Source organism: Diachasma alloeum, unplaced genomic scaffold (assembly GCF_001412515.2).
Source record: "Diachasma alloeum isolate Michigan unplaced genomic scaffold, Dall2.0 Dall_scaffold_00316, whole genome shotgun sequence".
Classification (NCBI taxonomy): Eukaryota; Metazoa; Arthropoda; class Insecta; order Hymenoptera; family Braconidae; genus Diachasma; species Diachasma alloeum.
In genome coordinates this window covers 864,621-892,344 of record NW_021680455.1, presented here as the reverse complement: position 1 = coordinate 892,344, position 27,724 = coordinate 864,621, and the positions used below count along the sequence as shown (strand labels likewise).

General features: G+C 35.8%; 3 protein-coding genes across 4 annotated transcripts in view; 2 read left to right on the top strand and 1 right to left on the bottom strand.

The window, feature by feature from the left end:
• LOC107040093 (synapsin) overlaps positions 1-12,114 on the top strand; it is an 88,438-nt gene extending 76,324 nt beyond the window's left edge. For both annotated transcript variants that reach the window (XM_015260033.2, XM_015260032.2), the window contains exons 7-9: positions 49-313; positions 2,496-2,757; positions 6,235-12,114. In XM_015260033.2, the coding sequence (XP_015115519.1) occupies positions 49-313; positions 2,496-2,757; positions 6,235-6,425 (718 nt within the window). In that variant the 3' untranslated portion in view covers positions 6,426-12,114. The remainder of the gene's footprint in view (positions 1-48; positions 314-2,495; positions 2,758-6,234) is intronic.
• A 2,356-nt stretch (positions 12,115-14,470) lies between these two features.
• LOC107040092 (leucine-rich repeat transmembrane neuronal protein 2-like) lies at positions 14,471-15,484 on the bottom strand. The gene has a single exon (XM_015260031.1). The coding sequence runs from the start codon at positions 15,482-15,484 to the stop codon at positions 14,471-14,473; it is 1,014 nt and encodes a 337-aa protein (XP_015115517.1).
• Positions 15,485-18,591: 3,107 nt separating this feature from the next.
• On the top strand, positions 18,592-23,618 carry LOC107040086. Its single transcript, XM_015260023.1, has 6 exons — positions 18,592-18,994; positions 20,209-20,364; positions 20,440-20,658; positions 21,152-21,359; positions 22,043-22,297; positions 22,620-23,618. Exons 1-6 carry the CDS (start codon positions 18,920-18,922, stop codon positions 22,709-22,711), a joined length of 1,005 nt encoding a protein of 334 aa, XP_015115509.1. The 5' UTR covers positions 18,592-18,919; the 3' UTR covers positions 22,712-23,618.
• Positions 23,619-27,724: the final 4,106 nt, after the last annotated feature.

The window sequence follows — 27,724 nt, the reverse complement described above, 5'->3', positions numbered from 1 at the left end:
AATCTTAATCCCTAATTGTTTCCTAATTATTGTAATTAATTCCACTAGGCGAAAGAGTATCAGTGGTAATTGGAAATCCAACACGGGCTCGGCTATGCTGGAGCAAGCGTCGATGACGGAGAGATATCGAGCCTGGGTCGACCATGTTTCTAATTTATTCGGGGGTCTTGATATTTGTGCGATTGAGTTATTGGTGGGGAAGGATGGCAGGGAATATATCATTGAGGTTAATGATAGTGCATTGTCGTTGATGGGAGACTCGCAGGAAGAGGACAGACGTCAAATTGCTGATCTGGTTACTGCCAAGATGCAAGTGAGTGACAAATTTAACGAAATTATGCAAAATTTAGTGCGAACAATCTAGTGGTCGCTCTAATAGTACAGAATTCTACTGAATTTCTATTGGAACTTTACAAGAATTCGCAGTGAATTCTATTGGACCTTAAAATTGAAATCTCCCTCATTCCAGGCCATACTGCGGTCATAATTGCAATAAACTAACATTAATTCAGGCGGGAGAAGCCTTATGTTTACGTTAAAAACTCAATGTAGTTAACAATTGATAGGGAAATCAAACTATTGGGATAGTTGAGTAATCGGGATGGTTTGTTCAATGAACTATAGGGATAGTTGAACTATTATTTATATTTTTTCAATACCCGGAATCGAATAATTGGACCTGGCAAGTTCTACCTTTCTATCTCGGGTTATGTCCCATTTCAGCACTCGTTAAGTGTAAGCAGGACTTGTATTCAGACTTTCCAAATCCTTGCCGGTCCCCTTGATTCTATGGGCCTATATTAAGTCCGGGTTCATATCCCTCTTTACGCATGCATTATTGAAATAAAAAATGAAATTATTACATTTTTTTTTAATCTCGAAAATCGACATTTTACGAGAGGGTGGAGGGGAGACGCATGTATGCGGAGGCTTGAAATTTTTACTCAACAAGGGGAGAAGGTTGCAGAATCGATTCTAGCCACCCTTGTCCCTCCGCTTGCATGCGTTGTCTAAATAAAAAATTTCTAGCGTCTCCGAGGGTTTCATTGGCATTAGGGGGGCCAATAAATACAGAATCAACCTTCACTTGGCGAAAAAATTCGACTTTGGCGAAAGTCGACTTTCCCCCTGGAAAAATCCAAGATCTGACACTTTGGCCCCCGGTCAAAACATTTTTTTTTCAGTTTTCACTTTATCCACATACTTTTGAGAGTTCTGAATAGCTCAACGCTTAAATAGTTGGAATCAACGTTCACTTGGCCAAAAAATTCGATTTTGGCGAAAGTCGACTTTCCCCCTGGAAAAACGAAAAATCTGACTCTTTGAAAATTTGAAAAAAAAAACTTTTTCAGATTTCACTTTTTCCACATACTTTTGAGAGTTCTGAATAGCTCAACGCTTAAATAGTTGGAATCAACGTTCACTTGGCCAAAAAATTCGATTTTGGCGAAAGTCGACTTTCCCCCTGGAAAAACGAAAAATCTGACTCTTTGAAAATTTGAAAAAAAAAACTTTTTCAGTTTTCACTTTTTCCACATACTTTTGAGAGTTCTGAATAGCTCGTCGCTTAAATAGTAGGAATCAACGTTCACTCGGTTAAAAAATTTGATTTTGGCGAAAGTCGACTTTCTCCCTGGAAAAACGAAAAATCTGACTCTTTGCAAATTTGAAAAAAAAAACTTTTTCAGTTTCCACTTTTTCCACATACTTTTGAGAGTTCTGAATAGCTCGTCGCTTAAATAGTTGGAATCAACGTTCACTTGGCCAAAAAATTCGATTTTGGCGAAAGTCGACTTTCTCCCTGGAAAAACGAAAAATCTGACTCTTTGCAAATTTGAAAAAAAAAACTTTTTCAGATTTCACTTTTTCCACATACTTTTGAGAGTTCTGAATAGCCCGTCGCTTAAATAGTAGGAATCAACGTTCACTCGGCTAAAAAATTTGATTTTGGCGAAAGTCGACTTTCCCCCTAGAAAAATCCAAGATCTGACACTTTGGCCCTCGTGACCCTTGTGACCCTTTGACCGACTTTCCCCCGGAAAAAATCGAAGATCTGACACTTTGGCCCCCGGTGAAAATTTTTTTTTTCAGTTTTCAGTTTTTCCACATACTTTTGAGAGTTCTGAAAAGCCCGTCGCTTAAATATTTGGAATCAACGTTCACCTGGCTGAAAAATTCGATTTTGGGGAAAGTTGATTTTCCCCTGGAAAACGGAAAATCTGACCCTTTGAAAATTTCTATCGAATTTTTTCATGTTTAATTAAAAATATCCAAGTACTTTATTTTTTTCTTTGCAATTCCCCTCAACATTTGCAGTGGAATCAGTTGAAGGTTTAAATTGAATGTCTGAAAATTCATCGAGACAAATAGAATGGCTTTTACTCAAGTCTCCACGCCTTGCAATTCAGACAAAAATGTCAGAACATTAATGTCACAATTCGCCGGAGGAAAGTCTCCCAATGCATTTGGTAAACGCATTTTATTTATTCTCAAAGGCTTGCTGTAGACCGCACAGTGTCTTAACCAAGACAGCATCCAGAGGATCAATGTCAGGTGCGAGTCAAGCAACGAGTCCTGCGGAGGAGCGTGGACCACCATCTGGGCCGCCGCCTGGACCGGCGCCAGTGTTGGGTGCTCATCCACCCATTGGCTCAATGGGCTCCATAAGTAGCATAGGCTCGAGCATGGGTGCGACCACCGGCGCTGATGTTACGAAATCTGATAGCCATGGACAACTCGTACGACGGGATTCCCAAGGTAGAGATGATCTTTATCCTTTCGAAACTGACAATGAGAAAAAAATCGATGATACTGTTACGAAGTATTAATTTTCACCTCATTATCACCTGCATTTTCCCTCATTTTTGTGAAAATTTCTCGGTGCTTTTGTTCAAGTAATTGTATAGGTTTGACTCGCGAGGAATATTTTACTCACAGACCGAAAAAACGCATGTAAATAAAGAAAATGTCAAAATTGTATTCAATTTTTATTAACAATTCGCTTTCTTTCCACGTCAAATTTTTATTGCAAATAGGGCGCCTTTGTCATGAACTTTTTAAGAGATTATTTATTGAAAAAGTCGAAAGATGTTGGTTTTTCATTGTTTATTCTTTTCGCCATGAGAAACAAAAAAAATATAGAAGGAAGGACTTCAAACATTTATTTCTATGTATTTCTACAGAAAAAGTTTTAAGAGAATAACTCATATAAAGGATCAAAATCTATCGGTTTTTCTTCTATCACAAATTGGTAAAAAATAGACACAAAAAACAAATAGCCAATTTTAACAGAATTATTATAGAATTCTAACAGTGATGACATTCATCTGAATTGATGACATTCACGTCTATAATTATGGTTGGATTATCTATATTTTTTTTCGAATTTTTCCACATTTCCTCGATTTCTACAAAATCGCGATAACATTCGATGTACAAGGAATTAAATTGGTTGTGAATAATTTGTAACAAAATCTACAAAAACTCTAAAAAAAATACGCATTACCTAACTACGCTGAACGTTCTATAAAAATTTCAAATCAATGTCATCATTTTTTTCAGAGATAAGACACCTTAAGTAGAATTTTTTTAAACGCGCCTGCATATAAATCCTTTTACGAAATCTTATAAAACTTCATTTTTACAGCCGTCACCCCTAAAGTCACATCTGCTATAAAAACTGTAGCATTGAGCTTTCTAACCGGATTTTCCCCAGAGAATCTCATAAAAAAATTCCTCTGAAACTTCGCCATTGCCATGCATTTTCCTTCATAATTATAAGAGAAGGAGTCCTTTGATCAGTGATTTCACCCTCGAATATTATAAGTTTGAACGCGAAATCTCAAGCCAAATTGACTTAAACATTAGCCGGGAAATGCAGCCCGGTAAATCCCACCGGTTTACATCAAGCACACCAACTCGTTCTGATTCAATAAACAGGACACAGAAGTCTGCAGCCGCAGTTTGTTAGTAATTGACTATCGACCACACCGATAGTTCTTCAAACTATCCCCACACATATTCATAACTGAATCCACGATGGACATGAGCCGTCCTGTCTGAATTGGGCGTGTCCTGCAGACAATTACCCACGAGTAATTGCCCAGGTTTCTCCCCCTCTTCTGGGTGGCTGTTGCCAGGAGTTATGTTGCTCGCTTATCAAGCACTGGCCAACGGGTTTTTCCTACATGAATAGTTTGATCTTTGCGAGATTATTCAAATCCGGTGGAGTAAAAAATGCATTAAATCCGCGCGAATTTAATCCTTTTAATAGAGTCTTTTCATGATTTTTTTAGCATGATTCCTCAGATAAGAGTAGGGGTTGTGCACCATGTGTTCAATCCACTTAAGCCGGAATTTGATTGATATTGCTGATGATTTTTTCAGTAATCATGAAAAAATGGATTTTTCATCACTTGTGCATAAAGTGAAATTTTATGCACTTTTGAGAAGGTATCGCCAAAAACACTTTTATGATACTAGGAACGAAAACCACGATTCTTACTTCGCTTTGCTCGCTTGAATCGCGTTTTTCGGGCCTAGTTACATAAAATATTGTATGTCAGACGGCGATAAAAGTATTTTTCAGCCCTTGTACGAAATTTGAAATTCCAGTTTCCACATATCGTGATGAAAAATAGGATTCGATACTCGTGGGAAAATTGTACTTTGTACGACCCTTGGGAGGGTAGCACTCCCAAGCGCTACACATTTTTCACGCGTCAAAAAATACTTTTTCGCCACGGTGGACGGAAAGGACACATTTTCCTCCCGCTTCGCGGGGGGGAAATCTGCTTTTTCGCCTACGCCGTGACGAAAAATAACGTTCTCACCACGGAAGGTAAAATAAAGGACCCTTACCCACATGCTCACCCTCACCTTCGGCTCGGGTGGTAATTCTGCACGTAGGCACGACTCCTTTCTTTTTCTGTTCCGGCGGGAGCAAAGTTCCCGCTTCACGGGAGGGAAATCTGACTTTGCTCCTACGCCGGAACAGAAAAATCGCGTTCTAACGGAAGTCCACGGAAGGTAAAATAAAAGACCCTTGCCCACGTGCAGAATTATCAGCCGAGCCGAAGGCGAGGTTGATAAGCACCTGGGCAAGGGTCTTTTATTTTATGCCTCTAGGGACGGAAAACCGCGATTCTAACCTCGCTTCGCTCGGTTAAGTCGCGGTTTCCAGTCCTCGAGGCATAAAATATCGTGTGCCACACGGCAGTAAAAGTATTTTCTGACTCATGTGATTATAACCCTCGCCTTCGGCTTGGGTTATAACATCACATTCGTCAAAAAATACTTTTACTCCCTAGGGGCACAATATACTATTACCTCCCTAGGTTAGAAATATACTATTCCCTCCCTTGGTAGAAAATATACTTTTCCGTCCCGGCGGGAGGAAAGTTACATTTCCCTCCCGCTTCGCGGGAGGGAACTCTGACTTTGCGCCTACGCCGAGACGGAAAATCGCGTTCTAACCACGGGAAGTAAAATAAAGGACCCTCAGCCGCCAGTGCAATTACCAGAAGAGCCGAAGGCGAGGTCCTTTATTTTCCTTTATTTTCCCTCCCTAGGTTAGAAATATACTATTTCCCGTACAGAAATATACTATTATGACACAAGCCCTGAAAACCGCGATTCTAACTTCGCTTTGCTCGTTTGAATCGCGGTTTTCGGGCCCAGTGACATAAAATATTGTATGTCAGACGGCCATAAAAGTATTTTTCAGCATTTGTGCGTAATCCAATTTAAACACGTAAACACATTGAATTTGAACTGGTGGTAATGGATAGAGCATATTGAAGTCTACATTCAGGAAAAAATTAACGAATGTAGCTATATTTTGTTCTGGTTTGCATTACAAGATGTAAGTGACAATGACTTAGAATATTCATACCCAAGTAGTTTTATATAAAAAATTCCAAGAGAATATTCATGTAGAAAAATCAAAATCTACTAACTTTGTCTTATGAAATATCTCACAGAATGAGCGCAAAAAAATAAATAGAATTTTGACGAGAATTCCCTACAATTTTAATAGAATCCCAATAGAGTTTCTAGAGAATTCCGATAGAATTTTCTAGCGAATTCGCTCAGCCCAGTTTTTTTATTGCATTTTTTAATATCTGTTGCCACGATGGTCGACGTAATTTTTATCCAACTTTTCTCTCCGTATACTCGCCAAATAATCCGCATGAGGCTTCCCCTAATACCGTATTTCCCTGTTTTTAATTACAGCATCTCAATCGAGCACAGTGAGCAGTGCCCCGTCAACAGGACGTCGTAGCGACGAGCCACCGCCCCTTCCCCCATCCCGAGTGCCATTTCATCGTCAAGGAAGTCAATCGCAGCCGTCGACTGGGGAAGACAGCGAGGACACCATGAAAAATCTCCGGAAGACATTTGCCGGTATATTCGGAGAAATGTAGAATGGGTAAAAAAAACTTTAAATTATTCATAATCCTGGCTGATGCGACGATAAAGCTAAGTATTGGGCATTAAAATATAATGAAGAGATAATTAAAAACGAGAGGAAGAATGAAAAATAATAATTAAACCGGTATTCTAATGAGGGGCAATGAGAATGAGAGAAAGAATCATGGCGTCTGGGCGAGTTGCGATCAGCTCGACGTGAAACATTAAACCCTGGGAGATTAAAGCTCACTCGTCCGACAGTACTTACTTATACATTCGCAGATTATACCGGAATTGTTAATGGCCATTCAGTTTTCACGTATGAAAATATTTTGATGGAAAAATTAATGCACTCGGTAGAAAATCATGGTGGATTCATAGACGTTCATTTTTCTATGCAATTTATTCTGTTGAAATTTTTTATAGAAAAACTCTAGGGGATATGTTCTCTAATTTTTAAGAATACTTGGGAAATTTAGGGCCAAGAGTTTTGTAGAATAAATTGAAATAGGCAAAAGACCAATTGAATTTCAATACGAAAAATTTTCTTCATACGTCAATTCGTCATCGGACAGAGTGAAAAATCTACTGGAAATTACCTCTGAATTTTGTAAATCTAGTAAATCCAGTGAAAATTCGAAATTTTTATGAAAAATTTCACAAACATATTGTAATTTTTACCAGAGTTCTGATAAAAATTATCTAAACGCCCGATTACTAAAATCCGAGTGTAATTTTCAACATATTCTTTCCTCCCTAAATATTGCCATAACGTTTGATGGCAATGACATGGCTATTTCAGCGAGATTGATTCCTATAGAAATTCTATTGAATTTTCTCCTGCAACTTTTAAATGAATTGATTCAAAAAAGTTAATCGATGTTAATTTCTCTACACAATTTATTCTGTGGCAACGTTTTCCTATGAAAATTCTTGGGAATTGATCCTCTAAATTTCTGGAATTCTCATTTCTAAGAGTTTTTGTAGAAAAAATGTCTTGCGAATAGGTCCCAGAGAAATGGAGATCTGTTTTCCGTACTGACCTTCACTTTTCTTCCTCCGGGGATTGGCATGAGCCGTTCCCGAAACTCGTGGAAGTGAAAATCACTATGGAAAAATATCTTTTATGACTAATGCCGTGGGGTTTTTCTACTGACGCGGTTGGCTAGTCCTCGCCCTCGGCTCAGACGCCAACTCCACACGAGTAAAAACCCCGCGGCACTCGCTCTGAAATACCCTATTACTTGATACAGGCAAACAATGAATGAATTTCTGACAAAAATCAATAAAATCGATTTTCCTATTGATCCATCATCGAACCGAGTGAACCTGTTATAAATTACCCTAGAATTTCAGTAATCGTGCAGCCTTTCAGCAATTTCCACCAAAATTCTGGTAAAGAAGGCAGAACAATTGCAAAAATATTTTAATTTGCGCCCAAAAAACATTCTAATTTTCACTAGAATTCTGATAAAAATTGTATCAACGCCCGATTGCTAAAATACAAGAGTAATTTTCGACGTATTTTTTCCTCCGTAAATATTACGATAACATTTAATGGCAATAGCACGTGTATTTCACCGCGATTCGGCCGTCGCCTCAATACACCGGAAATTCTGGATAAGATCGTGATGATGAATTGAATCCAATGAGCAATGATAAACACGATCGATGCAAGTCATTGTCCCCGTTATTTTGTAAAATACCAATATTATCGGATATATTAGGAAGTACTGACGAGGAGGTACTGCAAACGCACAAGTAGTTGTTAAGCACTTTTGGATACCAAAAATGTCAAAATTCGCATTGCCATTGAAATAATAAATAAATCACCCGAGCAACTTGAAACAACAATTGGCGAATTTTAATCGTATTCTTTAATCACAATCGATATGATCTGCGGATTGCATGATAAGTGGTACACAGGACGGTACAAAAGAATAATATCAGTAATAAATAGTGAAACACTTTGGCCTATGCACAATAATTGGATTTAAAAATAAAACCAAAGTGAATTGGAAGGAAATGAACGGAGATGAGTCGAGATAATCAAAATGAATGGAGAGGAAATTCGAGGAGGTTGTTGAAAATGAGGATGAAGGATCGATGAATGCAAGCGCGCAGCCTCGGTTAATGATAAGAAAAATCTCAGGGGTGCTATTCAATGCACTAGGTAAAACGTTAAGAAAATAAACACAAAAAAAAAAAATTCTAAAAAAAAGAACAGATGATTAAAATAGACCAGCCAATTGTGTTGTAGTTGAATGAGATCTTTCTACGTAATAGAGGCCGATAAGACAAAAAAGAGATTAACAAACGCAAAAGGAGCGCTGAATAGAAGTCATTAAGAACCTGATGAAAATTTCCCTTCGAACCAAAAAAAAAATACAAAGAATTAGCAGAATGAAGTGCGAATAAAAGTGACCTAAGAAGACATATAAAAATAGTTGAAGTATCAAAAAAGAGGAACATATAAAACAGAAAAAAACTTAAAGGAAAAAAAAATACAAAAAGCCCACAGTGCCATGTTGCTTAGATGAATGAAAAATTGTTAACTCCTCCAAATTCTCGTGTTACGTGCTACAATCATTTATCCACTAAATGATTAACAACAAATCTACCTGAATAATCACTAGACACAAAGGGAAGAGCACAAGCACGCGGAGTTGGATTTATAAATGGCTGAAGTTTGAAGGCATGGAGTTGAAATAACTCTAGTGTTACCATAATTCATAACTTAATGAGAAAAGTTGTTGAAAAAAAATCGTGTATCACAATTTTTATAAATAATTTCGTTAAGTTTACTCCCAAAGCCGCATTTAGCAACACTTCAACAATTGTTTCCTCACCCCAATAGACCGAAAAAAAGATGAAAAAATGAAATATTGGTAACAATAATAAAACTTAGCAATATCGTTGACACATACTCAATTATAATAATTGTTAATTATCGAATAGTAAAAGTTTTCTACGCGTCGCGGCTCTAATACGAATAATTGTTACAGTTACCTTGTGATCATTTTCATGAATAACTCATGAATATTTTGCTCATTTCTCCCTCTTGAGATTATTTTCACCTTCATTATTAATTCTTATCTATGATCGTGATGTCAAATATAATTAATTTAAACCTCCTTCTCCCAATCCCCCACCCTGATATCCTCGAAACTAATTTTCCCTGGTAATTAAGGGTGCTTGTGAAGTATATAATGATTTTATGAGCCTCATATACATAGAAATTAGATTACCTGAGAATGGAGGTGAGGGAGGTTGCCGCGACACAGATTTCATTATCTGTGGTCTCTCCATCTTTATTTTCAATTTATTCATCATCTTCTCCAGTACTTCGTCCTGCAACGAAACTACTTATAGAGAAAAAACGAAGAATTTAGGGATAGACTTTCAATGTCGACTGAATAATCTCATCTGTTACTGCATTTAATGATACTCGAGGGATGAATCTCTTGTGGCACGACGCATCTGAAGTACTGCACAATTGTCGGAAGACGTTCAATCCCCGAGTTAATAGATTCTAACTTCTTGTGCATGTATCTCAACGCTATAATAATCTTACGATTATTAGTTTCTACGTGGAAACTAATGAAATTTCAAAAAGACAAATAACAAATAGTAACAGTAGACGGATTTGGGCGTGATACATTGCGCACAATAACCGTGAAATGTTACCCTCTTGATTTCAAGCGCGTGCTAGTCACATACATATATTAACAATAAAACACGATATGAGAATGGTTATTGCATTGTAAAGCGCCATTCTCATTTATTATCATGATATATGTGTCATATGTGTGTTATTTAATCTAGTAGCTACGTGTCGATCGTTCAAATGCGCCGATTAAATTGAAATTTTAAAAATTGAACGCATAAAAAATCACAAAATTATCGTTTGCCGATTGAAAATTGATACTGCATATTCATGAAAAGGAAATATCAAAAAAATTAAAATTGCGGTGTTGCTGGCGCGGCAGGCATGACTCCCAAATAATTTCACCATTCAGCATTAATTCAGTGTAAAATTAACAACGAAATTTGCATCACAGGATGCTGTTCAATAATCAACTAGACGATGGGAGATGAGATTGGGGGAAAAAATCGTGGAAATGGATTCAATCGATTGATATTGGCCAGCAGCCTGTTTATTAATCGTTCACATAGCTTATCAGCGATACAAAACTCTTAATTATGTGATTATTGATAAATACAGTAGCTGCAGGCACACTAATTACTTAATAACCCAGAATAACCACTGACTAACTGATTAAAAAACGAAAATACCAAAGAAGAAAAATATAGTTAAGAGGAACGTAAGTTGAGGGAAGGATTAAATCATACTTAAAATGCGAGTTCTATCTGTCATCGTTATTATTAAGAATTATCGGAGTTTGGAAAAACTCTAAAATTAGGATTAATTAAGTGCTAGGAGCATAAACATTTAGCGTGGGGGCGTAGAACAATACTTATGGATAGTGAAAAGAGAAATTCGATAACAAAAATGGGTGTAACTGAATAAAGGACTATGTAATGGGCCCAGTAGAGATATTTCAAGGTGCTTGATACTTGGACTTTCTGATGAATGACCAAATTTCCCTGTTTGGCATACCAACGGATTCTGGTGAATTAGGCTTGGAGATTAATCTCCCCCGGGGGCACAACCTCGAGTGTCACAATTACGGCCAAACTCCAGCGCATCATCAGAAACGTGAAATTGTTCATTTGTGATTTCAATCTCACGTGGGCATGAGCCACTGGAAGTCTGATAAATCGTTGATATCCTCAATTTGGAGAGACACTCGAGTCATCAGATAGATATGTTGAAGCACGCTCGTGCGCTCCAGTTCTCATCTCATGGGGAAATTGATGATTTATTTGCTGTCGCGATACTGTCCACGATTATCACCTTGCAATTACGTTAGAAATTAAAATGATTATAAAAGGAAAAAAAAACACTGAGGAAAAATAGATGTGGAGAAAAATAATTCATCAAACACGACGGAGGAAAGTCTATTATTTACGAATCGACGTTAAATTTTAAACCCAAGAAATAAATAGATACTTAATGGTCATTGGTAAATCGATATGTATTGTATAATTACCGAAATTATGGGGGAATTTTAACTGTTGGTAATCAGTCTACGTTGATTAGATGAAAAATGAAAGAAGTATTATTTGAAACGGGTGTTTCGCATACGGTATACTTACTGAAAAATGAATAATTAAAACTCACGAATGTGTATTATTTTTATCAATTTTGAGGAAAGACAAAAATGATAAGTAATTATTAATCAAATTAATGACGTTACCGGCTGTCGTAATAATAAACAAATATATATAATGCTATCTATAGACGATTAACATACGTTTACATATTGATAAACGATTTATTTGTAAAAAACTCACTGTAATGGCAAGATACTTGAAGTGTAATTTAAACGGTCATTTCTGTGTACGATGAGAGAGGTTGTGCCACTCTGATCTCCTTCGGTATATCGCTGAGAAAAAAATCGAGAGATTATTGGGATTATCGGGGGGTTTGCGAGTGGGGCATCCTCAGACCGAATTTAGAGTCGGCACGTTATATATTAAGATGCCCATTAGATTGATCTGTTAAATTATTATTGATATATTAATATACCATAAGGTAATGTGTAACAGCAGAATAAAAAACATGGGGTCGCAACAATATCAGATGTGTAATTACTTTTCCTTGGTTGTTTGATTACATGAGAATGAGGGGTGATTAGGTCTTGTTGATTGGAATCACTCGCTTTGGCGCTTTGGAAAGTTCATTTGGAGTTTGTTGTGTTGATATCGCTGGGCGTTCACGGGATTTTCCATCAGAAAAATGTCTTATCGAGCTCGGTGTTCAGGGAACAGTTGCGATACATCCCACCGCGACTTAGTTGATTGCTGAAGGTGGTGTTGCGTGGGTAGAAGGTCGTTGGAACCGTGTGAATTGTTGGGGTGTACCAGCCGTAGTCCATTGATGTACTGCGGTAGCAGGGGTGGGGTTTGGATGTTTCTGTTTGTCGGTAGCCTTTGAAAACACCTGAAATTTAATGGGGAAATTTAGATGAGTTGAGTTTAATTGGAGTTCAACCATTCAACGGGGCTCTTTCGTTTGAAAGCGCATTGTGTGCTTCATACCTCTCAAATTTGATCATTTCTGATGAACGGGGAATTGTAAAAACGATATGCAAGTGAGAGTAAAGTACCCCGCTTCCGATGTTCATAGTGATTATACTATTCCTCATGGTTAATGTGCTAGTGGTTAAGCCATAGGTCGGTAGGACATACCGAGCGCGTCCCTGAGGGCTTATATTTTGTATCTTCGAGTGGAAGAGAAAACTCCACTGGGAATTCTATTACTTTCTTCCGATGATTGCTATTGGGAATTACGCGGCCTCACCGTGTGTTTTTTAATAGATATTTGAGTCCAAAAAGTTGATTAATGCTGTTGTTTTTTATATCTTTAGTGGGTTAGAATATTTCTTTTAAGAATTCTTCGGCATGAATTTTTGAAGTTTTCTGCTTGGATTTGGTAATGAACTCATGTTTCTTTTATGAAATGTCTATCACAAAATCGCTCGGTAAAGTTGCATAATTTTCAGTGGAAATTGATACTTTTCTGAAAGAAGACGCTATATTTTTTTCCGTCCCGGCGGGCGCAAAGTTACTTTTCCCTCCCGCTTCGCGGGAGGGAACTCTGACTTTGCGCCTACGCCGAGACGGAAAATCACGTTCTAACTACGGGAAGTAAAATAAAGGACCCTCAGCCGCTGGTAATTGCACTGGCGGCTGAGGATCCTTTATTTTCCCTCCATAGGTTAGAGATATACTATTACTAAATTCTTCCAACGTGCACTGGTTTAAGGAAAATGTATTCATGCCACTCAAGATTTAGGATTTAAAGATTTATTGCTTCCACAGTTGAGGTTTATACTTTTTATAGCCACCCACTCCTTAAAACCCTCCCGTAGCAATACGCAAAGGGAAAAGGACACTTCACGTTGAGCCGTCTGTGTGGACGCATCATAACATTCACTCTACACAAAATTTAAATCAATTGCTCGGTCTCGATAAATATTCAAGTGAATCAACCCCAATTCAACTGAAATTTATTCCAAACATTTATTCCGCGTCATTGCATTCCAAAATTATTATTGCTACTAAATCAATTTATCGCGCTAGTTTTCACTGAAAATCCACGCTTTAAATGACAAGTATCCTCGTTCTTTTCATCAAATAATGCCTCACATTATATTTGAAACAACTAATGAAGAATAATAAAATTTAATCAAATTCAAATAATAAATCCCATTGAAAATGATATAAATCTTGAATTCAACCACGCTATTTATCACAAAAACCGTAATGAATCTTTCTCCCAAATTTCTCCCAAATTAATAATGAATAAACAATCATCTCATATTAGTCGTAAATTTTCCTGAGTGAGTTTAATTGTTAGTTCGGGAGTATCGCCTGTTCGATACACAACTATAGGGGAGGGTGTGCCTGTACCGCTCAGCGGGTAATACCGCTCACCCGATTTTCTCCACAACCATCAACTTGAAAATTTCTTCTTGTTCCTGATCATGAAGAATGTGATGATAGGATGCGATTGTCGGAAAAATTTCACTTTATTTACCACTTTAAATATGAAAAAACACGTAACGAAGTTTTGAGGTCTTTACAGTGCAAAATTTGTGGACTTGATTCCCCGTCATTGCATTCCAAAACGATTACTGCTACTAAATCAATTTATCATGCTAGTTTTCAAATCGTACTTAAAACAACTAAAGAAGAATAAAAAAGTTAAATCCAATTGAAATAATAAATCGAATTGAAAATTATATAAATCTTGAATTAAACCACGTTATTTATCACAAAAACCATAATGAATCTTTCAATTCCTTCCAAATTAGTAATGAATAAACAATAATCTCATATTAGTCGCAAATTTCCCTGAGTGAATTTAATAGTTATCTCGGAAGTGCCGCCTGTTTGATACAGTACCTAAAAACACATCAATTCCCACCGATTAAACTTCTTCACAGCTGTAAGGCTCCTCACACCCGGTGCTCTCACACCTCACCATTCCCTTGACAACCGTCAAATTAACACTCAAAGTTCCGTCAATGATAAACCCGGGCTCAATCGAAACTTTCCTCATCATCTCGAAAATTGACATATCAACAGACTCAAGTTCATTTCCACTGAGAAACAGGAACGACAAACACTCGAGTCCATCGAAGCATCCAGTCTGAAGTGAAGCAATGCGATTTGCATTGAGCCACAATGAATGCAATGAAGCCATATTCCGGAAGAGTCCGCTGGGAATCGTGACAATACGATTCCTGGATAAATCGAGTTCATTGAGCTCTGTCAGCCCGCGAAATACGTCCTGATGGAGCGAGACTATCTCATTTCGGGAGAGATAGAGGAGATCCATGTGTGGAAGACCGTTGAAAGTGCCAGTGGGTACTTCGGCAATCTCATTAGCATCTAGGGCCAATGTCTCCAGTTGTCTCAGACCTCTGAATATATTTTTCCTCAGGACAATTGAGTTATTGGTGGCGTAGAGCTCCCTCAGGGATGTCAATCCCTTCCAGACAGTCGGACCCAATCTCGTTATGCGATTGCCATCGAGAAGAAGTGTCTCGAGGCTCGACAGTCTCACAAATGCGCCGTCCTCAATTTCATTGATATCATTGTTTTTGAGATCGAGATACGTCAGTTGATCGAGTGCATGGAAATAGTACTTTCTGATGACTCGCAGCTGATTGTCAGACATGTAGAGGGCTGTGGAATTTCTCACGTCGTAGAATGATCTCTCTGACGTATCAGCGATATCGAGGGACTCGATGTGCAACTCGATGTCGTCGATTGTTTGCACTGCATTGGCGTCCTCGAATGCCAGGTTTTGGAGGTGATTGAGGTCGTTCAGGCAGACGTAGAGGTGATTGTGAACACGACAGTCTGTTGTGCCTACTGGGTTCGGTGAGACGGCGGTGAGGATGCGGAGGAGAATGAGGAGAATTGCCGAGAGATTCATGACGCGGTAATCACTTCGGACACACTGATTCTGCACTGGGGGAACTTAATGACTTGAGATGGAATAAGTCATCGAAGTGGGAGAGGGATATCACAATGTTGGCTGTGGCGGATTGATAATTTCAGAGTTGAGGTCGGCAATTGGGGGACCGACGAGAGGGGGTCTAGGGTTTGATGGGATTCAGGGGTAGTGCATTACATATTTTGAGAATTGTGAGTTTATTTAGTGGGCGTCGATAAATTCAAGAGAATAGCTTTGTTTTTCTTAAGAAATTGTTTTGTAGCGAGAGAAAAGTCAATTGAACTTTATTTTACTATAGAATTGTTCCTGCTTGAATTTTTCAACATTTTTCTTAGATTTCATAATGAAACATGAAAAATATAGTAAACACCGCTGAAAAAATCAACTTCTATTGCCTCTTCTAGTAAATATTGAGTGAAAGAGAGAATAGGAAAATTGCACAGAGAGAAACTGGAAATTTTATTGAGTAGCACATGAATTTTTCCAGTTTTTTCAATGGAAATCCTTAGAAATTTTACCCTAACAGCACTAGAATCTAAAGAATTCTCCTTGTAGGTTTAGAGACAAATGTGAGGAGAGGGTAATTATCGGCCGTTGGAACCCGATGAACATTCAATTGAAGTTCGATTATAATTCTCCTCAAAATCAATCGAAAATTCTACTCATTTGTTAACTTCGCCTTGCGCTGTTTTGACAGATATTCACTAGAAAAAAGTCAGTAGATGAATTATTCCCTTGGGATTTTATCTGCATAAATGCTTGCGCTGAAATTTCCCATGTATTTTATTTTCCCCTATTTTATTTTGCTTCTCACAACAAAGTTGAAGAAAAAAACACGAAATCTCACCATTAATTCTTGTCTGAAGCAAATTCGATTAGTAGAATTATATTCCTTTCTCAGTGTAATGGTGTATCGAATATTATGAGAAAAATTAATACTCAATTGATTAGATAATTTCAAATTCCTCATTGTTGATATTTGTTTTACTTACAAGACTTATAATTAGATAAAAAAATTATGAGAGCGGATAAGAGTCGGGGCATTGCTCGTTACGCTCCCGTGCATACCACTATCACTGAAAAACGCGAAAAAAGTGATAGAGCACATGGAAATTATAGAACACAGTGCAGTTAACACTTTCCACAAATTATAGGGAGTACGTGGAGGGGGGGGGGAGTTTCCATATTCATGGGAAACTGTGACAACTTACGTGGATACATAAATCTCAGTGGGAGATTGGTTGTGCGATAAGTCTCGTCTGTACGTGGACCCGGAGGCTGATAACTTTCTTCGCTCGTGTATGCTGTCTTGGTTTCACCACATGAGCACGGAATCTCAAGCATTTTTTTTTATGTACACGAGTTCAACTGAAATTGTTTATTCTTTTGGATGGGAATTCTGGGGAGGTGCTGCGTGGGAATTGTCGAAATGTGTTTGTTTCGTTTCCATGGAAATCATCGCGGGCTTTCGAATGCTCGCGTTTGTTCTGGCATATACCAGAAGAATTCTTCTCGAAATAATTCTTTCGCCGCAGTTCTTAGGCAGATTTGTTTATTGTTGAATGAGAGAAATGCGGAAAATTTATTATTGAAGTTGGAAACATTCATTTCATTTCACTTCATTTTTATTTTATACTGACCCAATATTTTATTGATGAAATTAATGAAATGAACAGTTCAAAGTTATACTCATGACGGAAAGGACTATTCATGTTGGTTATATTATGAAATTACTAGACTACCTAATCTATTTTAATGTCTTAGGAATACATAAACTCAATTCTTTTTTGTTTTGCTTTTTTTTCAGTTAATTACACCAGTTACTTTTAGTATTTTTTATGAATTGATAAATGTATAAGGAAATCGAATGGAAGAATCTAGCGCTTTTTTTTACACTGATGGAAAAGGTTTGAGACATAGAATTTTGGTTTTCACCTGAATGTCTTCAACAGGTTTTTTATTTTAGCAAAAAAATGGGGGTAGAGAATACAAACTCAAAAATTATTCTATGAATTTTATTGCTCGTATTCGGACAGATCTTGTCTTTAGAAAAATTGAGGTGATATGATGATTAGAATTCAAGATTCATCAAATTCAAGATTTATACAATTAGCAAGATTTGTTTACTATTGGACGAGAAAATGGTGGAACATTGATGATTAAATTTTCCGAAAAGCATTCAGCATTTGTTATAAATTGATACTTTTATAGAAATGCCATGGAATTTCTCTCGGAACTCTACGAGAACTTTATTGGAATTCTCTTGAAAGTCCTTTTTTCGAGTTTTTGTACAAAAATTCTTGCTCATTAATTTTTCATGATTTTTCCACTGGATTGATTTTGTTTTTCATTGCAAAATCCGACATTTGTATGGAAGAATCCCAATAAAATAAATTCCATACGAAGATCAAATATAATGACGTCTATATTTTTCATTAAACACTTCTATTTCAAAAAATGCACAAGAAAGTTGCAGTATTTTCCGATAAAAATTTTAAACACCAGAATTTCCACGAGGAATCGAATAGAATTTCGAAGAACATGCCCTATTCCACGGCTTCCTCGTTTCTCATTCATTTTGAGAATTCATTAATGCATTATTTATTTAAACACAAGGAGTTTCCAAAATAATTATTTTATCATCACCCCTACGGGGCTAGCGCGCTGCGGTGGCGGGAAAGTTTACCTTTGAAAAATTAAGTAGTGCTGAGCGCGGTCACTAGATGGATGGGTGACCGCGCGGGAACACCTCAGAAAAGAAACATTACCTGGATAAACTCGAAATCTGGAAGAACTGGAAGCATTGGGAAAAACAAATATGCGGCAGAAGCGGGTTTTGAAGGAATGAGAAACCGTAAAAACCGAAAGGTACTATTCTATCATCGAAGACTATTGAAAAAAATAGTAAAAAAATCCCCACAATGATTTCTAGTTTGGATTTTAGACAAATTCAAATTGTCCTTTTACCATGAGAAAAAATATGGGAAAAGTTCTCCAAAGCTCCGCGAGATTTCACTCCCATTCAATCCAACTCGTGCCCCCATCTCTCGTAAATCCCCCGTACCACGACTCCACAAAAGGTTAAAGAATTCCTGGATCGAATGTTTACATTCTGAGCTATTTCATCAGCAGGCCTACATCGACTACTCCAAAAGTTGCCCAACGAAAGCCCTCGGTTTCCCTCAACATTTTCCGAAAAAAACTCGACAAAAACCCAGTAAGCATCGTCTCTACGATGTCGTGTCACGATAACGGTGTGAAAAGTGTCGAGGAGACTTGTTACGGATGTTTACACACGCCGAGTTAAGAATTAAATACAACACAGTGTTGATTGTGTGCCCATTGCGCTTTGGAAAGGAGTAAATAATTTTTCTGCGTTGAATAACAACATCAGGAGAGTTAACAATTGGCAGGATGCAACAGGAGGGAACACCTAAGTTCCTGAAGTATCATCAGGGCAGCGTGAGGAGCGTCGCATTCAGTCCAAGGGTATTTTAAGAAATGAAAATGTTTATTTTTAGAATTATTAAGAAAAAAACAAGTTCCAGGTGGAGTGGATAAACCAGTAACCAGTTTATTTTTTTATGTTTCGGTGGAAGTCTAATTATTTCGATAATTACTGACTCTGCGGTAAAATGACAGAAGATGTTTTTTACTCATAATTTTATCAGTCGCAAAAAAGTCTTGACATTTTCTCCTGAAATGAGCGGTTCTCAAGATGATTGTATGGCTGCACTGGAAGATAAAATTTACATTTTAGGAAAATTCAGTAGAATTTCATATTTTTAAGCGCGAGAAGACGAGAATTCTTTAATTTGCTTGAATTTGTAATAACACAATCAATATTCATTTGCAAATTACGATGAATTGTCAATTAGGTAAAAATTAAAAAATGTAATTACCTGTATTCTCTAATTTCCATTAATTTGCATGGAATAATTTAACTGAAATTTACACTTTGAATTGATTTTTTTTAATCAATTTGCTATCAGTAAATATCTATTGAAGAACGCAGACCAAAGTTGAATTTTCCATGCAAATTCAAGAGAATTTTAATAGAACTTCAATTGATTTCTCATAGAGTTCCAGCAAAAAACCATCAAATTTCTTGGAAAAAATGTTATTTGTTTCTCTTAACTATTCCCATACGTGGGAAGAAACCTGGAAAATTTATTCATGAGAATTTCTTTCGAATTACTAGAGAAGTGTTATATTCAATTTAAGAAAAAAAACAATGAACTTTTAAACTTTAGTAGAACTTCAATGGCATTCCAAATTTGTCAGTAGCAAGAAGACAATGCTTCTCCAAATTACGTGAATTTGCAATCAAAACATCAATACTCATTAAAAAATTACGCTGTATTTTAAATTAATTAAAAATTTAAGAATATATTTACCTAAATTCTCTCATTTCAATTAAATAATCTCTATTAAAATAATTGAACTGAAGTACACACTTGTAATTGATCTATTTAACGACTTGTGAATATTCTATCAGAAAATAACTATTCCATAGGATTTCAAAAGAATTCTAATAGAAATCCAATAGACTTCTTATGGACTTCCAGTACAAAATCAATAGAAATTCTTAGAGATAGCAATAGGTTCCTCTCTAAAAAATATTTTCATACACTTTATTTAAAAAATCTCAATAGAATAATTCTCACGTGATACGTGATTTATTACTGTTTGAATTCCTCCAGGAGAGATACCTATTTTGCTCCGGAGGTTACGATGGAAAAATTATCTTCTACTCTGCCCTGCGAATGGAGTCACTCATGCACTATCAGATAACACCGCATTACATCACGCAGGCCAAGAATGTTAATGCTGTTAAATTCACCTCAGATGGATCCAAAGTACGAATTCCTGGTTATTTCCCAAAAGAAATTGCACATTTACCCACTACTAATGTATTTTCACTCAATCATTAGGTAATTGCAGTTACCAATGCTCGTAGATTAGTGGTGATTGATGTGGAGAGAGGGGCACAACTGTTGAGCTACGACAATTGTGCATTCGGGGGGAAGGATCGCACTGGATTGGCCACTGATCCTGCTAGACCGAATTTAGCTATTTCTGTTGCTGTTAATGGAAAGGGATTGACACTGGTTGATCTCAGGATGCCTCTACCATTAGATTTTATTTATGACGTAAGGTTCATGCTTTTGAAAGGCTATTTGTGGAAGACTTTAAAAACTTCCTAAAATTTATTTTGACCTCTTCAAGGGTTGAGAGAAATTTGAAAACTCACTTCAGAATTTGATGAATTAATCTCTGAGGAAAATTTCCATGTTTTGTTTTATTCATTTTAAAAATATTCAATCGTCTGAATAGCGAGTGATTCTAGAAGAAAATGTCAAGGATCGTATTTTACTGGAAATTTCGTCTGCTTTAAAAAATCTGACATGTTCACTCCTTCAAGTTCACTCCTTCTTGAAATAATGTTTAATTAACGAATATGGAGTGTTCGATTCTTCATTTTCACAGGAATTTGTAACAATAACTTCTTTATAGCCCTTGATATGTCCATCACAAGGATATTTGTGAAACAGTGAATGAGGAATTTTTAATTTTTTTCATTAGTCTGTTCAGTTTTTTAATTTGTTTGAATGGCTTGATTTTACGAGTGTCTGTCCTTCGCAGCTACATGGCTCTGTCATAAGGGACATATGTTTTTTGCCATCCTCATGGCCATGGCAAAATTCAATATTGACGGGCGGTACCGATGGTACGTGTAAAGTGTCATCCCCCGATGGACGGGTGTTGCATTCTTTCCAGCCTGGACACAGCGTCAACACTGTGTGTGTCACACCAGAGCCTTTCAGCAGAACCGCTGAAGATGGATACTACAGTATGTTTGCTAATCAATATTAACTTGACATGTGACAGGGAAATTGCATACAAATTCCGATATTTTTATGGTTTAACAATATTCATTTGTCAAATGAAATTTACTAATTTAATAACGTATTTAATCCATGAATTTGATTAAATTTTCCATTCATTAGGATTTTCCATTCATTAATTCTACTTGACCACTTTGATAGACAACTAGGGGAGGGTCGGGCAAAACGGCCCCCCTTCAATTGTCAATAACTTGTGAATGACATTGTGAAAATTCCCAGTTTCAACTTCATTTTGAAGATAATTTTTCATTCTTCAAAACGAGCTCTAACTCATCCCAATCGGATTATTGAATCGGAAAATATTGACGATTGAAGGGGGACCGTTTTGCCCCATCCTCCCCTATTTGCATTAAACATTCAATTATTCAATACAAAATTAAATGAATTGTGTCCGCGTAATTATTTGATATTTTATCTTCTCAAAATCCAAATGATCTCAGTAACGAATGATTTTGCGGGAAATATTTTCTTTAGAATTTTCTCGGCTTGAAAAATGCATGACATTGAGTGTAAGCTCTTCATAAATTGTAAAATTTATCATAAAATCTCTTGAGAAAGTAATTGAACTAATTTCCTTTCCTAAGAATACCTCATGAAAATGAATAACATTTTGTTCTTCTCCTTTCAGGTTTGATAATGAGTGGCGGTGATCTAGTATCTGCTTACGTACCAAACACTGGTATCCAGCAATTGCTCAAGGAACACAAAGATTCACCAGTGTGGAAGTTGCGTTATACTTCCAATGGAAGTACTTTATATTCTGTCTGTGACGGAGGAATTCTGAGGCGTTACAGGAGGTATCCTGATCACCACGAGCACATTGGCGAGGTTTATCGTCACAAGGGGGATATCCAGGATCTCGATGTCTCTGCCTGGGACGAATGTATCCTTTCGAAAGCATTAAAATCTCTATTTACATTGAAAAAGATACACGTATTGTTATTTTCATGAATACTAAAGAATTAATGGAATGAACTTTGTTGGATTTTCATTATTTCCTGATCCAATGGCGCAAAAACTATTTTGTACTATGTCCCAGTGAGAATTCTAGTAGAATTTTCATAGAATCTCAATAAATTTTCTAAGAAAAACCCATTTCTTTCAAAATAACAAAATGGAAAATTTTACTCTGTCGTGATCAAGTTATTGACTATTCTATGAATCGAATGAATTTACACCGATTTTTCCTTAACAATAGAAATTAGATGTGATTACAGCTTCCAAAGATCGCAGCGTCGGAATTCTCCTGCTTGGCTCGCCGAATCACGGCTTCACAGAGTACACTGAACTCACCTGATGTCCAAGAACAATAAATTCCGTCCTATTCACCGATGTCGGCCTAACAAGCCCGGAATTAATATTAAGGATATTATTCATGTTGAATATAAATTTTTGTAACTTAATATTAAAGATAAGACGTTGTTATTTTGGTATATAAGGAATTTATTGAGACATTGTACAGTAACGGGAATTGGAAGGAAATAAAAGGGGAGATGAGTCCAGAAGGGCGGGTTTTTATTATTCTTGGAATATCTCCGGAGGCAAGACATGCACGAAGAAATGTCAAAACACTTTGTGGAGAATTTCGGGAGCAAAAAGCAAAAAGGTCTGCCGTCTTCTCCTGAACTTCATAATTTCAGAGATATCTACGGGATGATCTGAATCTAATTTTTGAATTCATCTCCTCCTAAACTAATATTTTATTGTTGATTATTAAATTATTCCAGAAAGCATTGAATGATAATAATGATAAGTATGAGTGGAAAATGAAAAAAAATTGAGAATTTCATGTGCAGTTTTTTTTACAAATATATCCTAAATATGTATGAAGTTCTTGAGAATATCAAGAACTCAGCCATGAGACCGTTATTTTTATAACTTTGTAAATTGAATAGTTTTTTTTTTCATAGAAAAAACTATTGTGACCTGAATTGCAAAAGTAAATTGCAGAATTTTCGATAGAATTGACGGAAAAACACATCCAATTTTTACCGGATTTGAATAGAACTTCATTACACAAGGAATCATTTTCGTACAGAATTTTATGTACCAAAACAATCTCTTATCATTCATTCCCTCCTTTATTTTCATCTTCTTCCCTATATTAATAAGAAGAAATTGATGACAACTGAAGACAGTCTAAGTTCTTGTTTTCACTGTATTTTTCTTTGTTTCTTATAATAAAATTTAAGGAAACCTTTAAATTTTATGGCCCAAAATTCTTATAGAAAAATCCCTACTTCAGTTCCTCCACTCCTTTATTTTCGTTTCTGTTCCCTATATCAATAAACGAAATTGTTTACAATTGAAGGCAGCCTAAGTTTTTGTTTTCTTAGACCAAAAAATTTTTAGACTGTTCAATCAAAAACAAATGCAATTGTTACTAGAATTTTAATAAAATTTCTGCAAGAAAGCGCTAGGCTTCTCTATTTAATTTTTTCATACGTATAACTCCAGTACCCACTCGTCAATTATTGACCATCTCGATCACGAGGAATTCTCTGAGAAAACATCGAACAAGAAATAATTTTCGTAAAGAATTTTATGAGCCAAAAAAAAGTTTCTTATCATTCATTTTTATCGCAAACGACTTTAGTTTCTCCACTTCTTTATTTTCATTTATATTCCCTATATCAACAAAAGAAATTGTTGATAATTGAAGGCAGTTAATCACTCCACCACAAAAGTAAAAAACGTTTACGAGTGTCCCCGAGTGGTTATCGCATTCGAAATAAGAAATGTGTTAGATACGGGTTGCCTTCCTTTTCCTTGCCGATCCAAAAGGGGTCAATGAGCCAATGGTAACGAGCGAACCGCTGTTGACTATTGTACCACCTGCATAGAAGTTTTGGTAGGTGACAATTGTCAGTGTGCCAACACGAGGTGTTCACGTTCGATTAAACTCCAAAACCATTTTGAAAAATTTCATTGGGTGAGCATAACACATGCGAACACATGTGATATCAATTTTAAACCCATTTTCACTGATCCGCCTTCATTTGACAGTGGAAATTAAGTGTTTGTTCGGAGGTGAGTGTTGTTCTTATTTTTTCTTCAAGCCTCCCCACTACTTGTTCAACAGCACAACGTGTGTGTAAGGCTTAATCAAATGTATTATTATCAACGCGTCCAGTTGCGGTCTGGACACTAAGAAAGAATTCATTGTTTCGTACTGTGAGAGTTTAACAATTTTCATTTTCAACTTGTGGTAATTCAATAGTGAGAAAATGATTTAATAATTATGGAAATTGTTAGTGCATGGGTGTTCATTTTTTAAGCTAATTTCGGATGAAAAGATGTTTGAAAACATGTCAAAATGCATTTTTGTGGTCAATTCCATGAGGGAAGAAATAGAATTTGATATTTTCCTCTAAACGCAGGGTTTTTGGGAATAGTTTGTGAATATTTTTTCTAATTGCGTCGTTTCGCCGCGGAAACAACGAAATAACGAATCATAATAAGACTTCCAACCAGTTCTGTTTCAATTTGCGTTCTCAAAAAGTGAAGAGAATCGAATAATAATAAAAATCATTCGTCAACTGATAGATAAAGACAATTCAGAAATTAATGGTCAGATCTTCACGCAAATATTTTCCGAAAGAAAAGATTGAGAAAATGAAGAACATCTCTCGACGTGTTATAAATTACGACGTGTTATAGATTTTTTCTACCTGCTTCATTTTACAATTTTGCCAGAGTAATAATTAAACAATTAAAATATTCATCGGGGAATAATCAATTATCCCGAGTTATGGCAGACTTTCAATGATTATTATTTGAATGTGTCTTTGAAAATTTGAAAAACAAGAGATAATAATGATAATCAGTAATGAACTCGTGGAAAAAGGCGATTGTAGAATTCTTGTGCAGTTTTTCCCCCCAAATATCTTTTGAAAGAAGAGATGCAAAAAATAATGTCACTAGAAATTTTTTGTCGCAAATTTCGTGAGGTACAAAAAACATTTTATAACATTTTTCGCTGAATCCAATACTTCCCGAAGATATTTAAGAAATAAGACGCTTAACCATTTCTGTATAAATTTCCGTTCTTACAAAGTAAAGAGAATTGAATAATTATAAAAATCATTCGTCAACTGACAAAAGCAGACAATTCAGAAATTAATGTTTAGATATTTATGGAAATATGTTCCGTAAAAAAAGATTGAGGGAACGAAGAACATCTTTCAATGTTTTATATTTTTTTCCGCTTCCTTCATTTTACAATTTGGCCAGAGCAATAATTAAACAATAAAATTATACGGGAATAATTAATTATCCCGAGTTTTTGCAGACTTTTGATGATTATTATTTGAATGTGTCTTTGAGAATTTAAAAAACATGAGATAATAATGATAATCAGTAATGAACTAGTGGAAAAAGACAGTTGTACAATTCGTGTGCAGTATTTCCTACCAAATATCTTTTGAAAGAAGAGATGCAAAAAATAATGTCACAAGAAATTTTTTGTCGCAAATTTCGTGAGGTACAAAAAATAATTTATGACATTTTCCTCTCAATCTACTATTTCTCTAAATATTTACGGAATAACCCCTGAGAAATATCTATAAACATTTCCCTAGAAAGTATTAAAATACAACAAAGTTATAAAGATATTTTTTCTTCTTGTCTCCAGTGATTCACAACGATGAATAATTCAATGTTATATGTAACAAGTGCATAATTCTGGTTTATGTTCCCGTATGCAGGGCAAACCGATCGTAAAACTTCATTAAATTGTTCCAGCAGATAAAATTCATACTCTATAATTTTTTGTTCGAAATAAATCCAATCACCTGGGATTTTTACACTCCTGATAAATCAGTGGAACAATAGGGGGGAACGAGACTCGTAAATGCGCTAGGAGGGTTGATGTTTCAGTATGATGGACGATCATAAAGTAAATGCAATGATGAAGTGAAAGATCAAGGTTTCATCCTGCAGCATATCAAGTTCATCGGAGTGGGTGGCGTTTCCGTTTGATCTTCACTGTTTACTGTCTCATCAACTTATTCAATTAACACCTCTCGGGTGGAAGATAATGTCAATTACAATAATCAACGGTTTATTTCTGGGTTCAGGATACTACGTCATTTGTTTTTAGCCACGTGTCAGAAGGACGTTTGATACTAAGTGGTTATTAATGTTTGATGGCTTTTTTTCCTTGAAATAAACCGAAATAAAATCCATAGAAAATCGGTACGTCTTTATGAGCTACGGAATCAGTGCGTGGAAGTGGAAAAATTAATGGTTTATATTGTTTAATATTAATTTATTATTGATTAAAAACAGACAAATAGTGAAGAGTGAAGATATCAGTCAACGTGATATAATAAATATTTTTACGAATTTAAAACATTGCATTGTAAATTTTCCGCGTACGGAATAGATTAAAATAAAATAAAAATTATCTAAATATTTTTATGAACTGAGAAAACTTTTTTATGCATTAAAAATAATTATCCCTAGCTGTGGTAATTTTATAAAACTTTCCTCGTTCGGAATTAACTAAAATAAATCAATAAAACGGATTTAACTATCTTTGCGAACTGCGGAGGGTGTGCGGTGCATTGAAAAATATTGAAATTCATCCGAACTATAAAAGAATAATAAAAATGATCCAGTGGGTTTTACGTATTCAAAACATTTTTCATTTCGACAAAATTTGAAAAATAGTGTTTATCAGTGTTCAATTGCGTAAATGCGATTGCAGCTGAGAACAGGAAACATTCAATGGTGATGATGATTCAGAAGGAGGACATTTTAATATAGTTTTAATTGTCTGAATACAAAATAAAAAAGTAATGAAAAGTGAAACTTTACTCGCTTAAAATTAATTAAAATTCCCCAATAAAGCGGACTTAACTATCTTTACAAACTCAGGAGAGTGTGCGGTGCATTAAAAAAATATTGAAATTCATCCAAACGGTGAGAGAATAATAAAAATAATCCAGAGGTTTTTATGCATTATGTAATACAAAATGAAACAGTTCTCGTTCAGAATTAATTAAAATACACCATTAAAACGGAATTAACTATCTTAACAAACTCAGGAGGGTGTGTGCTACATTAAAAAAATATTGAAATTCATCCAAACGATAAAAGAATAATGAAAATAATCCAAAGTTTTTCGTGCATTCAAAACCTTTTCATTGCGACAAAAATTTTTAAAATTCAAATAAAAAAATTCAATCATGATAACGATCCAGAAAAGAGCCACTTTAATTCAATTTCAATTACCTAAATAAAAAATAAAGAAGGTAATTTAAAATGAGACTGTTCACGTTCAGAATTAATTAAAATAAACCACTAA